Source organism: Cucurbita pepo, chromosome 6 (genome assembly GCF_057944985.1).
Source record: "Cucurbita pepo subsp. pepo isolate OVF chromosome 6, ASM5794498v1, whole genome shotgun sequence".
Lineage (NCBI taxonomy): Eukaryota > Viridiplantae > Streptophyta > Magnoliopsida > Cucurbitales > Cucurbitaceae > Cucurbita > Cucurbita pepo.
Window position 1 is genome coordinate 6,287,679 of NC_141803.1, and position 14,318 is coordinate 6,301,996.

Here is a 14,318-nt window from a genome sequence, read left to right on the forward strand (position 1 = left end):
GGGTATATTGGTCAATTCAGTTTAGTCGGGAGCCCTAGATTGCTGATAGACAGTATATAAAGCCCCTCTCCGCTGGTTTTTTCGTGCCTTTTCTGCCGCCGGGAATTCTACGAACTCCTTGCTTCTATCTACATTCGCCATGGTAATTCCAGTTTCTTCTCTGCTCTAATTTCCCTCTTGTTCTTCTGTTTACGGTTCTTGAATTCCCTTGATTATTCGTTAGGGTTTTATGTTCTTATCCGAATAATTGATTGTATTGATTTGGCCTTTTTTATTTTGTTGCTTTTGTATCTAGTCGCTGGTTGCAAACGAGGATTTTCAGCACATTCTGCGTGTGCTGAACACTAACGTGGATGGGAAGCAGAAGATTATGTTTGCTCTCACTTCGATTAAAGGTATTGGAAGGCGTCTTGCTAACATGGTTTGCAAGAAGGCTGATGTTGACATGAACAAGAGGTATTCGATGCTTTACCTCTCCTTATTTTCCCTTCTTTGCCGCTTGTCGTCTATCTAGTTTGATGGAAGAATTCGACAATTTGGAATATTACAAGGGTTTCGTTCTTAGTTTTTAAATTCTGCCTGCTATGAATTTAAGAAATTTAAGCTTTAAGTTTTACATTAAAAAAAAAACTCAAGGTGTGAGATATTCGGGAAAAAAGCAGGAGTTCAACATGGGCAATGTTTATGGTTAAATCGTTGAATGAATTGGAATATTTAAAGGAGCTTATAGTTGTCAAAAGAATAATTCTGCAGTGAACTTGTATGGTATTTTTCTTTATGATCAGGTCAATCACTACATGACATGTTTCTGCAGTATTATTCTAAAAGTAGTATTTTAGTAGTTCATTCATGTCTGCAGCTGGAATCTGAAAGTAGTACTTTAGTTATTGTTGGAAGAACAAGAAAAAATACAATGAAAACAGAAGGTGGAGTACAGGACCTTGAATCCTTGAGTCTTCTACAGAAAAAAACTTCTGCTAGAATTAGGATGTCAAAATACTAGTGTACTTTTTTGGCAGCCTAGTTGACGGATAAAAGGATTTCCATTCTGAATTGACTTATAAAAGGATGAAAAAAGAAAAGAAATATGTGCTACAACTAGATTTTCAGTTGCTGGAATTATCTGCTGCAGCTTCTTCCTTCCTTTGATATAATTTAACACCATATATTTACCATGCTTACCTGGGTCTGATAAGAGAGCAATGCATGCACAGATGGCTGCTATTCTCTTTTGATGTGTAGCTTTCATCAGAGTAAAACTATATCTTCTAATAATAAAACTGGCAGCAACACGAATACAATCTCACCAACCCCACGGTGAATGACCATAGGGACTAAGCACCTAAATACAGCATGGCCTTATAGCTTGAGTGCCTTTAGTTCACTGAATAAAATGGGGTCAAAATTTTAGTGACGATTTCAAGGAAATTGCCAATAATCAGGAACTCATGACTGAAGCCAAACACGGTTCTTCCTCTTTGACATCGACTGTAATATTATTGAGAGAATACAAAGTTTGTTATATGCCATAGAGGGTGTTACAATTTAGAGTTTGGGGAAAAACTCGAGTGGCTTGTCTAATATACATCTTTGTTGTCGTTTGTTATTTTTGCTAACAGGGCTGGTGAACTAACTGCTGCTGAATTGGACAATCTCATGGTGGTGGTTGCCAATCCACGTCAATTTAAAATTCCTGACTGGTTTTTGAATCGGCAGAAGGACTACAAGGATGGGAAATACTCTCAAGTAGTTTCAAATGCATTGGATATGAAGTTGAGAGATGATTTGGAGCGGTTGAAGAAGATCAGGTAACATCTGTTTTTGTTGTCATATCAACATGCACAGTTCTTTAATTTAACATAAATAAGATAAATGAGGGCAGAACATATCTCTGCAAACTATTATCAGAACTCGATTCAAAACGATTATAAAGTTTTGATCTACTAAGCAGCTATTAGGTACAATGTTAAAGAAATGCCCCAATAATCCCCTGAAGTACAATAAAATTCTGATAAAGATCTGTTTCGGAAATTTGTAGTCCTCATGAAGCCCTATACTCACTCCATGCATTGTGTTGATTCTTAACAATATTCTTGTTAGTGTTTCATCCTGGGATATCAAGCCCTACTCCTTGCATCATGTACATTTGTAGTTCACGATTAATCTTTTGTACGTCGAATGCAGAAACCACCGAGGTCTAAGGCACTACTGGGGCCTCCGAGTCCGTGGTCAGCACACTAAGACCACTGGTCGCCGAGGGAAAACTGTTGGTGTCTCCAAGAAGCGTTAAGCGTATCCATGTTTTTATGATTGAGTTAAGTATGTGGTTATTGGGCAAATCAAGTTCTTTGGCCTTTTAGTTGAACATTTGAGCTGTTGTACTTTTTGGAATTTTTATTTGGGATATGGTATTTTTGTTCAATTTTACCCCCTTTTTCTTCTGTCTTTTAGGCTAGACAATGAAGGTTAATAGTGGCAAATGGCGAAACTTTTTTATTTATAGAATTCTTGTTTGTTACCATCAAATTTTGCTTGAAATCAGTGTGCATTTTAGTTGGCATGAGAGTTTTTTTTTTCTTTAAAAAAATATACAGGATTATTGTGCATTAAATTTTTGGTATCATTTACTATGGTTAGTTTTAAAGTTTTAATCAAATCTAATTTTTTCTAACAATTTCAACGTGTCAGTGCATATAACTTGACACGTGACACCTGGCACGATTCTCAATGGTCATTGAGTTAATGTGGCTGCACTTGATGTTAAATTGCACTATTTGAATTCAGAATTCACTTGATAATTTTACGTCGATCGAAAGATAGGGGAACAGATGCTAGCGAGGACGTTGATCTTCGAAAGATAGGGAAACAGATGCTAGCGAGGACGTTGATCTTCGAAAGATAGGGGAACAGATGCTAGCGAGGACGTTGGGTCTTGAAGAGGAGTGAATTGTGAGATCTCACGTTGAGGACGTTGGGTCTTGAAGAGGAGTGAATTGTGAGATCTCACGATAGTTTGAACAAAGCAAAGCATACAACGGTGTAAATGGTTAATGCTAAGGTTAAATTAAAATGTTTTACCAAAATGCTAAGGTTAAAATGTTTTACCAAGGTGTGAATGGTTAATGCTAAGGTAAAAATGTTTTACCAAGCATATATGTTAATGCTAGTTGGCATCTCTTTGCTAGCCTCCTTCACACATGGTTCCTAACATAAAAAAATTCATTTAAGATTTTTGTATGATAGTCAAGCGGCAATTTAGATAGCAAACAATCTCGTGCACATAAAAAATTTAATTTAGATGACAATTTAGTCAAGCCCACTGTCCTCTCTGAGTTTTCTCTTTATCCCACGTCGGTTGGAGGGGAGAATGAAACCTTATTTATAATAGTGTGGAAACTTCTCCCTGAAGTCCATGAAGTCCAAAAGAGAGAGCTTAAAGAAGATAGTATTTGTTACCAGTGGGCTTGGGCTGTTACAAATGATATCAGAGCTAGACACCAAACGATGTGCCAGTAAGGAGATTGAGCCCCTAAAGGGGTGGGGACATGAGGTGGTGTGCTAGCCAGGACGTTTGGGCCCGAAGGGGGTTTAATTGGGAGTTCCCACATCGATTGGAGAAGAGAACGAGTGTTAGCGAAGATGTTGGACCCTAAAGAGGTAGATTGTGAGATCCCATATTGGTTGGAGAAGAGAACAAAACATTTTTTACAAGGATGTGACAGCCTCTCCCTAGTAGATGTGTTTTAAAAACTTCAAGGAAAAGCCCAAAAGAAAAAACCCAAACCTGAATGTACCCATAAATAATACTTGGAATGAAACAAAACAACAGGGAGGTAAAATAAATTACATTAGAGGAACTTTTCTAGGTCCAGGAGGCTACTAATCTGGCAAAGGCCATAGAAAAGTTTCTGTAATGTAATTTATTGAGTTGATGCTGTGGGAAGAATATGAGAACTAGCAAACACCTAAAAATAATTGAACACACAATAAGGCCTTATAAGATGTCTAACTGTCTCACTATGCACAACCATCTTGGTGAGAGGATATGTAAACAGGACCAGATAAAAATAATCTATGGTATCCGATAAGAAACATAGCGTAAATCGTCTCTGCAAACTCGTATACTTCAACGTTGTTACAATAACGAACAACCTAAGCTTATACCGACGTCATAGGGGAATAGAGCAGCCTAATTCCTCGGCAGCAGCTTGAAGCGACTGAGTTGATAGTCCAGTTGCAAGTTGATTATGAACTTCCCATCCCAAGCACTTCTCAATATCTGTTTTCCAGTCAATGAAACCTGAACTGAAATACTGATAAGAGGGATAAATGCCATTTATGTTTCCCGATTTTGAACTAGAATTTATCGAGCTGGTGTGCAGGATATCACGAAGAACCGATGTGCTTAAGGCTCGGACATGTGCACTTGGATGAGAAAGGCATCGAACAGTAGCTGGTAGACGACACTACGAACACAAACAACATACATTGGCAAAAGGTACTTCACGGATATTGGGAAAAATAAGATCATGTTTGCTTCTTTTCAGAGCATCACAATTTTTTTTAATATTCAGCAGAGGCCGGAGTAGCTTGTACACTAATCTCAGAGAGTAGCTTTGCCCAGCCTTACTAATTTTGATTACTAAAGAAACTCAGGTGAGATCCCACATCGGTTGGAGAGGAGAACGAAACACCCTTTATAAGGGTGTGGAAACCTCTCCCTAGCCGATGCGTTTTAAAAACTTTGAGGGAAAGCCCAAAAGGAAAAGTCTAAAGAGGACAATATCTGCTAGCAGTGGGCTTGAGCTGTTATAAATAGTATTAGAGCCGGACACCGGGCGATGTGCCAATGAGGAAGCGGAGCCCCGAAGGGGGTGGACATGAGGCGGAATGCCAGCAAGGACGCTGGGCCCCAAAGGAGGGTGGATTTGGTAAGGGGTCCCACATTGATCGGAGAAAGGGACGAGTGCCAGCAAGGACGCTAGGCCCTGAAGGGGAGATGGATTGTGAGCACATCGATTGGGGAGGAGAATAAAACACCCTTTATAAGAGTGTGGAAACCTCTCCCTAATAGACGCGTTTTAAAAACATTGAGGAAAAACTTGAAAGGGGAAGCTCAAAGAGGACAATATTTGCTAACAGTGGGCTTGGGCTATTACAAATGGTATCAAAGCTAGACACCAGGCGATATGTCATCAAGGAGACTGAGTCCGGAAGGGGGAAGGACATGAGGCAATGTGCCAGCAAGGGCGTTGGGCCCCAAAGGGGGTGAATTTGGTGGAGGGTCCCACATCGATTGGAGAAAGGGCCAACGAGGATGTTGGGCTCTGAAGGGTCGTGGATTGTGAGACCCCACATCGATTATGGAGGAGAACGAAACACCCAACTTTATAAGAGTGTACATAAACAAATTGCATAACTCGATTACTTCGGACCATGTCTATTACCTTTAAGAGATTGGAAAGGCCATCAGCAATTGACAGTCCAGATTCTCCCCACTCCAGTACAGGCTTAACTGCTCTAGCAGTCGCTTCCAATAGCTGTGCTTCCGTAAGAAGTAGAGAACATTGGCTTATAATTAGTAAGCTTGAAAACAAACAACATTCATATAAACTTAACTGCATTGTTACCTCTAGTTGTGGCAAAGTACAGGCTTCACCATCTACAAGCATGCCATCTGTGGCACGCAACAGTAGATCTAACGCACTCGCCAATACGACCAGCGATTCTGGAGTATCGTGATTTCTCATTAGCTCAACTATGAGTTTGATGATCCGCTGGTTGATTCTCCACATCTTCTGACCTTGATCATCATCTTTTGCAATCCAAGGTTGCAACTGCCTCTCCGCCTGACAAGCACAGAAGGCCATGAAAATGACTAAACACATGAAGTATATGATCATGAACAAAAACACTAGAAGATAGCAAATGAGGTCAGGAATAAAAAAAACTGGTAAAGAAATGTAGACCTGAAGGACAATTGCTGTAGCTGCTTTAGCTGGGGAAGCTGATACCACGTTGCATAATGCATCAACTACCTATTTAATAGAAACAGTGCAATTCAATAAATATTAAAGTAATGTATTTCTCCAATAAATATTGAACATTCAACAGCTAAGCCCCATTTGGTATTCCTTGTTGAGCCTTCAAAGGAGTTGAGCCTCGATTAAGGGGAGGCTGTTCCAGGGCTCCACCGTAGGCCTCAGGGGAGGCTCTATAGTATACTTTGTTCAAGGAGAGGATTGTTGGGAGGGAGTCCCACGTTGGCTAATTTAGGGAATGATCATGGGTTTATAAGTAAGGAATGCATCTCCATAGGTACGAGGCCTTTTGGGGAAGCCCAAACAAAACCATGAGAGCTTATGCTCAAAGTGGACAATATCGTACCATTGTGGAGAGTTGTGGTTCCTAACATAGGAGTTGTATTCTTCGGATATAGAAGATAAAACCAAAGGAGAAGAGCGTTGTACGAACTTACCTGTCTCCATCCTTGCTGGGCTGAAGTGCTCTCCACGCTCGGTTGAGTTTCAGGAGCTGTAATCAACTTGTGCCACAGTAGAGAAATAACAGAGAAACATAATTCTTGTTTCTCAGCAAGCACTGATCTTAAGAGAACTTGTGCACAACAGTTGAATCCTATCTGCCTCTCCATAGTGAGTAAGTTAGCTAAATCAGAAGCATCAATCGAGAAGCTTGCTAAACCTTTCCCTAAAGTATTTCCCAACTCTTCATTTGAATTTGATGTTCTCTCGAACACAAGTTTAGTTTCCGAACGGGTCGAATTATCACACTTTTGAACAGATTGTCCAGGATGAAAGCAGGTACTGTCTTCACATTGAATTTGTTTTTTTCCGTTTAAACCAACGAGAGATTTCTTCCATTTCGGTACTTGTATTAAATTTGCTTCTAAAGGTTCAGCTTTGTTAACAATGGAAGCAACTGCTTTGCTGTGTATATCTATCAGATTGTACAATGATGATGCCCTGGTGTAAATCTCGTCGTCCCACTTGCATCGCATCAGGATAGAGAGAGCGTGCATGCAAGCCTTTGATCGTCTAAAGAGTTCTGAAACATGAGCTGCAACCATGGCTGCAGCAACTATCTCGTTTGAACTATAACTCCATGAAGTTCCCACAGAAGATGGCTTTAAAGAAAAAAGTGCTTCTAAGATGGCCAAAATTCGATGTGTGTGGCATACTGCTGAGCTAACGCTATTCTGAAGCTCGGTTGAAGTGCCGTTTACTTTGACCAGTTTTATTACATCCTGTAAATTTGTAGTGTTTAAATGATCACTTCCCCTAGCAGCAAAGGGAAATAACTGGAGCTCACAAGCAAGAGCACAAACAGCAGCCAGGACGTAAGAATCGAATGCAGAAACAGGACCTTGCTTTTTAGTCTTTCTCCTTCTTATTCCTGTATGGTTCTCGGGTACCGCTTGCAAGTCCTCAATCCTTTCATCAATACTTTGTTCACGTCTGAATTTCTTGCTTCCATTGGATTGAGCTTCATGACTAACACAAACAGTCAATACGACAAAAAGTAGGCGTGAAGCGAGCTCCACAGAAGCACATGATTCTAAGAAGAGCGAGTGGACCATGGTTCGAAGCTCTGTGACAGCTAGATTTTTAGAAGCAGAACCAAAGCTGGAAAAGTATCTTGTTTTTCTAGTTTGTTCTTTGGGAGACTCGGACGGAAATGTTCTTTGAAGAACTGATTCAACAGTAGCAACAAATATCTTCATCAGACATGCTTCGGATGGGCTACCTCGTGGAAGATATTCAAGAACCTTAAGGAGAGGAATGTATAAATTCCATGATAATATGGGAGGTTGCAATGGCGTTGCAACTATGATTTCAGGGAGGTCAACTACATCGGAACTTAACGGAATCAAGCCATAAGCAGCTTCCCAGATGGTACAAATTCTCCATTCAACTTCAGGGCCATGTGCACAAAGCATCGATGCAATTCCTTGAGCAGTAGCTTCAGTTGTAGCTTCCGCTGCAGGCACTTCGATCTGATACAAGTATACAGATGATATTTGGAGTTGTTAGAGTCGAAAACAAGACGACATTCGAAGACCGTAATTCATTAGTTCTTTCAAGAAGCTAGAAGCATAGCTTATACAGAGAGTATTATGTGCTATAAAGTCCATTACCTGTTCCCTGTATGATGATTCATAGCCACCCAAAGATTCATATTGAACATCACTTCCCTCAACTTGTCGTAGTGGCGGAAAAAGCAACGCGGGTTGGGACAGTACGCGGAAAAGCAAGGCTGCTGCAGCATCAGCAGCAATACCAGCTCTCATGGACATTGCAGTGCCAATGGCACGCAAGAAATGTAAATGCATCCAGTTTCTAGGAAGCTGCATTAATGGGAAAATAATAATTGATTCTTTCCAAGAACAGAATGTAGGGAGATACAGTATAGTCCCATTCCTAGAATAGAAGAAGAAATACCAAATGGTGAAACTTTTAAATGAACTAAACCAAACCAAACCAAACCTCAAACCAAATCAGCCCATCTTTAACCAAACCAAACCAGCTCTAAACCAAACCAAACAAAACCAAACTAAATTTGAAAGGGGACATGACAACCACAAACATTCGAGCAAAAATATTTCAAACCCATGACAACCACGAACAATGCAGAGGCGTCAAACCCGTGCATCAGGAAAGGTGCAATAGTGAGGTATAGATTGAATATAAGCAATAACTGACAACGAAAGCATGGGGTTGTATCATATCAGTGAGGAATAGATTGACTATGAGAAATAACTGTTTGCCTTAAACAGTATGCTGATGAGTCAATGCAATTACATCATATATTATAGCTATTTAATTGTTAGTTAGGCACCAAAGGAGCATTTTTCTGATCATTCTACTGATATGAACTAATATTAGAAAAATATAGTCAAACTAAACTTACCCTAATGCCAGTTGCATACTCTTCAGCAGCTCGAAGAAGCTCTACAAGCTGTACAGCTGCATCAAGTGCATCTGGAGCCCAAGATGGAGGTGCTTCTAAGAGTCCAAGAAGAAGCCTTTGGGTAGCACTGGGAGTAGCAATGGCATAATATCTGTGCTGGGGAGGAAAATTTGAATAAGAAGAACCAGCATAAAGGATTTGAAATTTGTTTCTCTTTGAAGGTTTAGACAAGCTAACCTATGAAATAAGCGTGCATATGGCTCAAGAGCTGGTAGCCCAGCAACTAAATGTTCATCTAAAGCTGTTGTAGGGGGAGGAAGAAGAAGTGCAGGAACAGCAGCTGCTGTTAGAGTTGCAGTCTCATACCGAGCAACTTCTTCATCACAAACACTCAATATGACTCCAGCACCATTTGCAACCGCCCATCTTGGAGTTGATGGTATAAGCTGAGGGTGTTTTCCAGATCCACGAGAAGAAGCTATAAACAAGAAAGCCTGCTCGGTAATATCCTTGCTTTAAGGATGAAAATGAAACACATCTTCTAGTAAAAAATATTAACACAGTTAAAAGGCTTATACAATAAACCAAGAAAGAAATCAGAAAAGTAACTGTTGGAGAGAACAATATTTTCTCATTATCTTGCAATTAAAGATTACAAAGGGATAAAAAAAGAAACAGTTAAACAAGCGGCGAGATACTTTCCAAAAAATTAAACTTTCCGAAAATCCAACCAGCAAAACTGGAGATAAGAGCGAAAGCTTCGGAAACCACTTGAAAAAATGAATTGAGCCACGAAAGCAGCTGGAAAACCTCATCATATGAGGAGATCACACTTTTTTATCAAGCACTCACAATCAAGAAAAGTTATAATACTTCTAATGTATGTGGATGACATGATAGTCACCGGAGAAAATGAAGAAGAAAAAATTGAACATAGAAGAAAATTGAAGAAAGACTGTGAGATCAAAGAACTTGAAAGGCTAAAGTACTTTTTCAGCATTGAAGTAGCGTAGTGCATTTTCATAATATATAATGGATTTATTGATGGAAACAAGGAAAAACAGATGTAAACTTGCACCAACACCAATGGATCTACATCAGAACATGGGAAAGACAAAAGAAGAACCTGCCGTGACCAGAAAAATGTACTAGAAACTACTGGGGACACTCATGTATCTAGCTCACACTAGACTAGACATAGCATACTCAGCGAGTGTAATTAGCTAATTCATGCATGATCCGTGGGAGACCCACCTTCAAGCAACATACAGCATGCTGCATTATCGGAAAGAAACTTCATAAAAGGAATTTTATTCAAACGGAACAATTTTATTACATCGGAAGCTTACACCGATGCTGACCACACTAGACTAATAGTGGATAGAAGATCTACTATGGCGTATAGTACTTTTCATAGAGGTAATTTGTTAACAGGGAGGAGTAGAAAGGAAAATATGGAGGCTAGATCATCTTCCAAATCAGAATTTCGAGCTATTACATAAGGGTTATGTGAACTCTTATGGTTGAAGATAATCCTTATGACTTACAGATTAAGAGAGAAGGTCCGATAAAATTGTATTACAACAACAAATCAACTATAATATTGTATATGATCTTATACAACATGATACGACAAGGCATATTAAAATTGATCGACATTTTATCAAGGAAAAATTGGAGAAAGGGATAGTATGCATTAGCTATGTGCCCTCACAGCTTCAACTAGTAGATATACTAACAAAAAAAAAAAAAAAAAAAAACTTCACAACTCATTTCCTCCCTAATCAATATTGATTTTCATTTGTTGGATCTTCGACAAATTTTCAAGCCCACAAGCGAGGGAAAGTGTTAAAATATTGATATAATTAAACTTTAAGCTTTTGGGTTGATGGGTGATCTAACAAACATACTTTTGACAAGCTAGCAAACGAAGATATTTTTAGACCATGTTGAAGAGTTGTTTTATTTTTTGTAAATATTAGCTGCAGATACCTTTTTTAACCATAATGATTTATTATTCACATTGTTTTTATTCTTCTTCCCCTTTTGTTGTAGCTCTTTCTCTCTTTCTCCTATACAACGGAACTATGTAGAACCATGTAGACATGTACTACTTACATTAGGATCAGGATCAGAGCACAAATATTTTATTCCCTCTAAATTAAGACACATTTCGTAAGCGTGTAGCTTATGGTGCTTCCTTTCCTGCCTACTACTTACTATGTATACCTTTTACGATTTATTTTCAAAACATAGATATGTTGCAAATCCGTTGCATAAAGTGAAATACCACTTCATAGTTCGACATTTAAGTAAGATGTTCACAAACCTGATGTGGGTGGCCTGAGCTCTCCAGCAGCATATTTACCCATAACACCACTGCACCTGTTTATGTGCAAAAATGTTTTTCAATAAGAAACAATTTCATAGATAACATAAATTACAAACGGAAAAGTCAAGCACCTAACCGAAAGGGGATTTCGAAAAGCTCTTCCAACTTCATAAGAGAATCAATACCAAAATTGCTTGAAAGAGAGACAAGTTACACCAAGAAAGCCATAAAGCATGGAGTTTTTGTCTTTATTGCAAAAAAGACAACCCTAGGAACATTGAACTAAATTGTTCGATGTGATCGTCATATTGTGGTTGTCATCTTCTTAAATCCTTGAATGTATGGTTAAACCATACTTTTAACGTTCTGTCCTACATCGAACAATATAGAACCACCAACCACATTATTATCCTATCTGCCTCAAATAATTTCTCCTCACCTAGAGCTGAAACACACCAATAGAGTCATGTTTATTATCTCCCAACCTAAGGAAAATACAGGTTAAATCTCTTAAGAGAATTGAGAAACTAGAATGAATGGTTCTAAGGCATTTGAGCACCTATCGATGTAAATACAAAACTTGGAGCTAATCTTTTCAAAACTTAAGGGCAAATCTTCACGGCAAACCGAGTTGGGAAGTGTACACTTACACAAATTGGGAAAAATCATAAGAGAGCAAATCGACTGCATTACTTGGATGGAGATTTCTTCAGCAAAACTTTTGATGTATTAAGGCTTCCATTAATCATAATCCATAAACGAATGTTTATTCTCTTTGAATTCTAGGACTTCCATATGAAAAAGTTCTTTCTGCATTGGCGATGAAGATCCGAAATGCTGAGATAATGATTTCACTGAAAAAATACCATAAGAATCAAGAGACCATATACAAGAATCTTCATTTGAGCCAATGTTCGCAGCAGAAATAGTAAATGAAGTGTCTGAAACTCATCAACGGTCTGAAACTTCCTCATCCCTAAGAGACCTTCAAAAAGAAACATTTCACGCACCTATTCGAGCATCCCAATGGTCTGAAACCGATCCTTTTGGTGAAGAAATAGCAAACCGTCGAGGAAAACATTTTAATGGGGAATTGTTCAGACATACATCTTACCCAGAAAGTATCCTTCTACCATGAAGGAATTGAACTGCTGCCACAGAATATTCATCCATGAGCTTCTAAGACTAGGATCTTTTCGGATTCACAAATTCCAACCAAAAGTAGAAGAGGTATAAATACTAATAATGATCTTTCTCCAAAAAGAATGGGGTTCATTCATAAACCGCCAACCCCATTTTGCTAAAAAAGCAGTGTTTCTGTTTTTCAAAGCTCCAATTCCATATCCACCATCCAACTGAGCCATTGTAACAAGTCTCCATCTAATCAGGTGCTTTATTTTCACAGTGATCGATGAAGGCATTAGAAATAATGACAAATTATATAATGGAATGCTTGATAATATTGAAGAACAAAGAGTTAAGCCCCCACCTCTAGATAATAAGTTTCGTTTCCACCTATCAATCTTCTGAACTTTGTCACTAATCGATTGCCAAAAGGAATCTTTTTTGGGATGTCCACCAAGGGGAAGACCCAAATAAATAATTGGCAGAACTTCAATTTCATAATTCAACCTTGAGGCAAATTGGCATACCTTTGAGTCTTGATGATTCCATATAGAGCCGATTTCCCCATTTTATGTCCAAACCCGAACACCATTCAAAAAATTCAACAAGTTGAATTAAATTGTTGAACACACCATTGTCATCCTTGTAAAATAAAAGTGTCGTTTGCAAATTGGAGAACTAAAACATTAATATCGTCTCGGCCAACTTGAAACTCATCATGACTCCCATTGGAGTAAACATTGTCAATTAATGGTTTGAAAACCTCTTCATTGACGATTGAAGAAATGATGATAAGGATCATGGTGTTCCAACTGAACCTATTACACGATCCAAGGCCAAGAAGATTCAACAAGCATTCATTCTTCATCTACAAAATTGGATAAGCTTGGTTTAACCATTATTTCATGTATCACAAGCTGATTCGATTGAGGAAGGACCATTTGGAGTTTCGGAAGTGAATATTTGCATAGTTGAAGTAGCGGATGAAGTTGCTATAAATTGTACTTGATTCATAAGTTGTTAGAAAACTTTATTTATTATTTTTAATTACATAATTTCTTGCAGTGGGAAAAGGGTGGGAAGTTACTCGACAAAGTGACTTCTTTCTTGTGGAGATTTAAAGGGGGGTGGGAGTAAATTATGGCCACCAACTTATTTAGTGAGCATTTGAATAGTTGAAAGTTTCTAGATTTTTGGATGAATGAAATTTAGCTCTCAAATTGAGACTTTCACCCTTAGAAATTTGAGCACCATTTTTGTCATTTCTAAGTTTCATGCTATTCTTGTAGTAGATTGCATCCAAGTCATTCAATCAAACCTTGATCAAGTTCGATTGTGGAGTGACTCAATTTAGAACAAAGTTCCAAATCTTAATTCTAGATCTTTGATCTTAAGAAATAATCTAATTCTAGCCTTGTCTCTTGGTTGGTCCGAATTTTGTACAAGGAGGTGTTAATTTCATTAATTCAAGGGTTCTTGCTTCAACAAAAGCTTTGATCGTGTTAATTTCTTTGATTCAAGAGTTCTTTAATACAAGGAATGAAAAACGAACTTGATCAAAGATTTGGATCAACCAAGAGATAAGGCTAGAATTAGATTACTTCTTAAGATCAAAGATCTAGAATCAAGATTAGAAACCTTGTTCTAAATTGAGTCACTCCACAATCGAACTTGATTGAATGACTCAGATGCAATCCACAATTGAACTTGATCAAGACTTGATTGAATGACTCAAATGCAATCTACCACCAGAATGGCATGAAACTTAGAAATGCCAAAAATGATGCTCAAATTTCTAAGGGTGAAAGTCTCAATTTGAGAGCTAAATTTCATTCATCCAAAAGGTCTGTCTTTTACAAAGTAATTTGAGGGTATTTATAGTCTCTCCACAAAAGAAACTTTCAACTATTCAAATGCCCACTAAATAAGTTAG

The 14,318-nt window shown here is 38.4% G+C and overlaps 2 protein-coding genes across 6 annotated transcripts in view; one reads left to right on the forward strand and one right to left on the reverse strand.

The window, feature by feature from the left end:
- Window positions 1-14: 14 nt before the first annotated feature.
- On the forward strand, window positions 15-2,558 carry LOC111797631 (small ribosomal subunit protein uS13z/uS13y/uS13x). The gene is made up of 4 exons (XM_023680690.2): window positions 15-142; window positions 296-456; window positions 1,620-1,808; window positions 2,185-2,558. The coding sequence occupies exons 1-4, from the start codon at window positions 140-142 to the stop codon at window positions 2,288-2,290; spliced, it is 459 nt and encodes a 152-aa protein (XP_023536458.1). The 5' UTR covers window positions 15-139; the 3' UTR covers window positions 2,291-2,558.
- A 1,414-nt stretch (window positions 2,559-3,972) lies between these two features.
- LOC111796722 (protein GIGANTEA) overlaps window positions 3,973-14,318 on the reverse strand; it is a 29,501-nt gene continuing 19,155 nt past the window's right edge. For 4 of the 5 annotated variants that reach the window (XM_023679465.2, XM_087124885.1, XM_087124884.1 and 1 more), the window contains 9 exons: window positions 11,258-11,313; window positions 9,166-9,406; window positions 8,929-9,079; window positions 8,156-8,365; window positions 6,479-8,014; window positions 5,970-6,038; window positions 5,631-5,849; window positions 5,448-5,540; window positions 3,973-4,466 (listed from right to left, as the gene is read on the reverse strand). In XM_023679465.2, the coding sequence (XP_023535233.1) occupies window positions 4,170-4,466; window positions 5,448-5,540; window positions 5,631-5,849; window positions 5,970-6,038; window positions 6,479-8,014; window positions 8,156-8,365; window positions 8,929-9,079; window positions 9,166-9,406; window positions 11,258-11,313 (2,872 nt within the window). In that variant the 3' untranslated portion in view covers window positions 3,973-4,169. Of the gene's footprint in view, window positions 4,467-5,447; window positions 5,541-5,630; window positions 6,039-6,478; window positions 8,015-8,155; window positions 8,366-8,928; window positions 9,080-9,165; window positions 9,407-11,257; window positions 11,314-14,318 lie in introns of all 5 variants that reach the window. The other variant, XM_087124883.1, reaches the window with a different exon arrangement.

Excerpts from the sequence above, each read along its gene's own strand:
- LOC111797631 (XM_023680690.2), top strand. Across the intron at positions 457-1,619 it reads GATGTTGACATGAACAAGAG|GGCTGGTGAACTAACTGCTG; the intron begins GTATTCGATGCT and ends TTTTGCTAACAG. Across the intron at positions 1,809-2,184 it reads GAGCGGTTGAAGAAGATCAG|AAACCACCGAGGTCTAAGGC; the intron begins GTAACATCTGTT and ends CGTCGAATGCAG.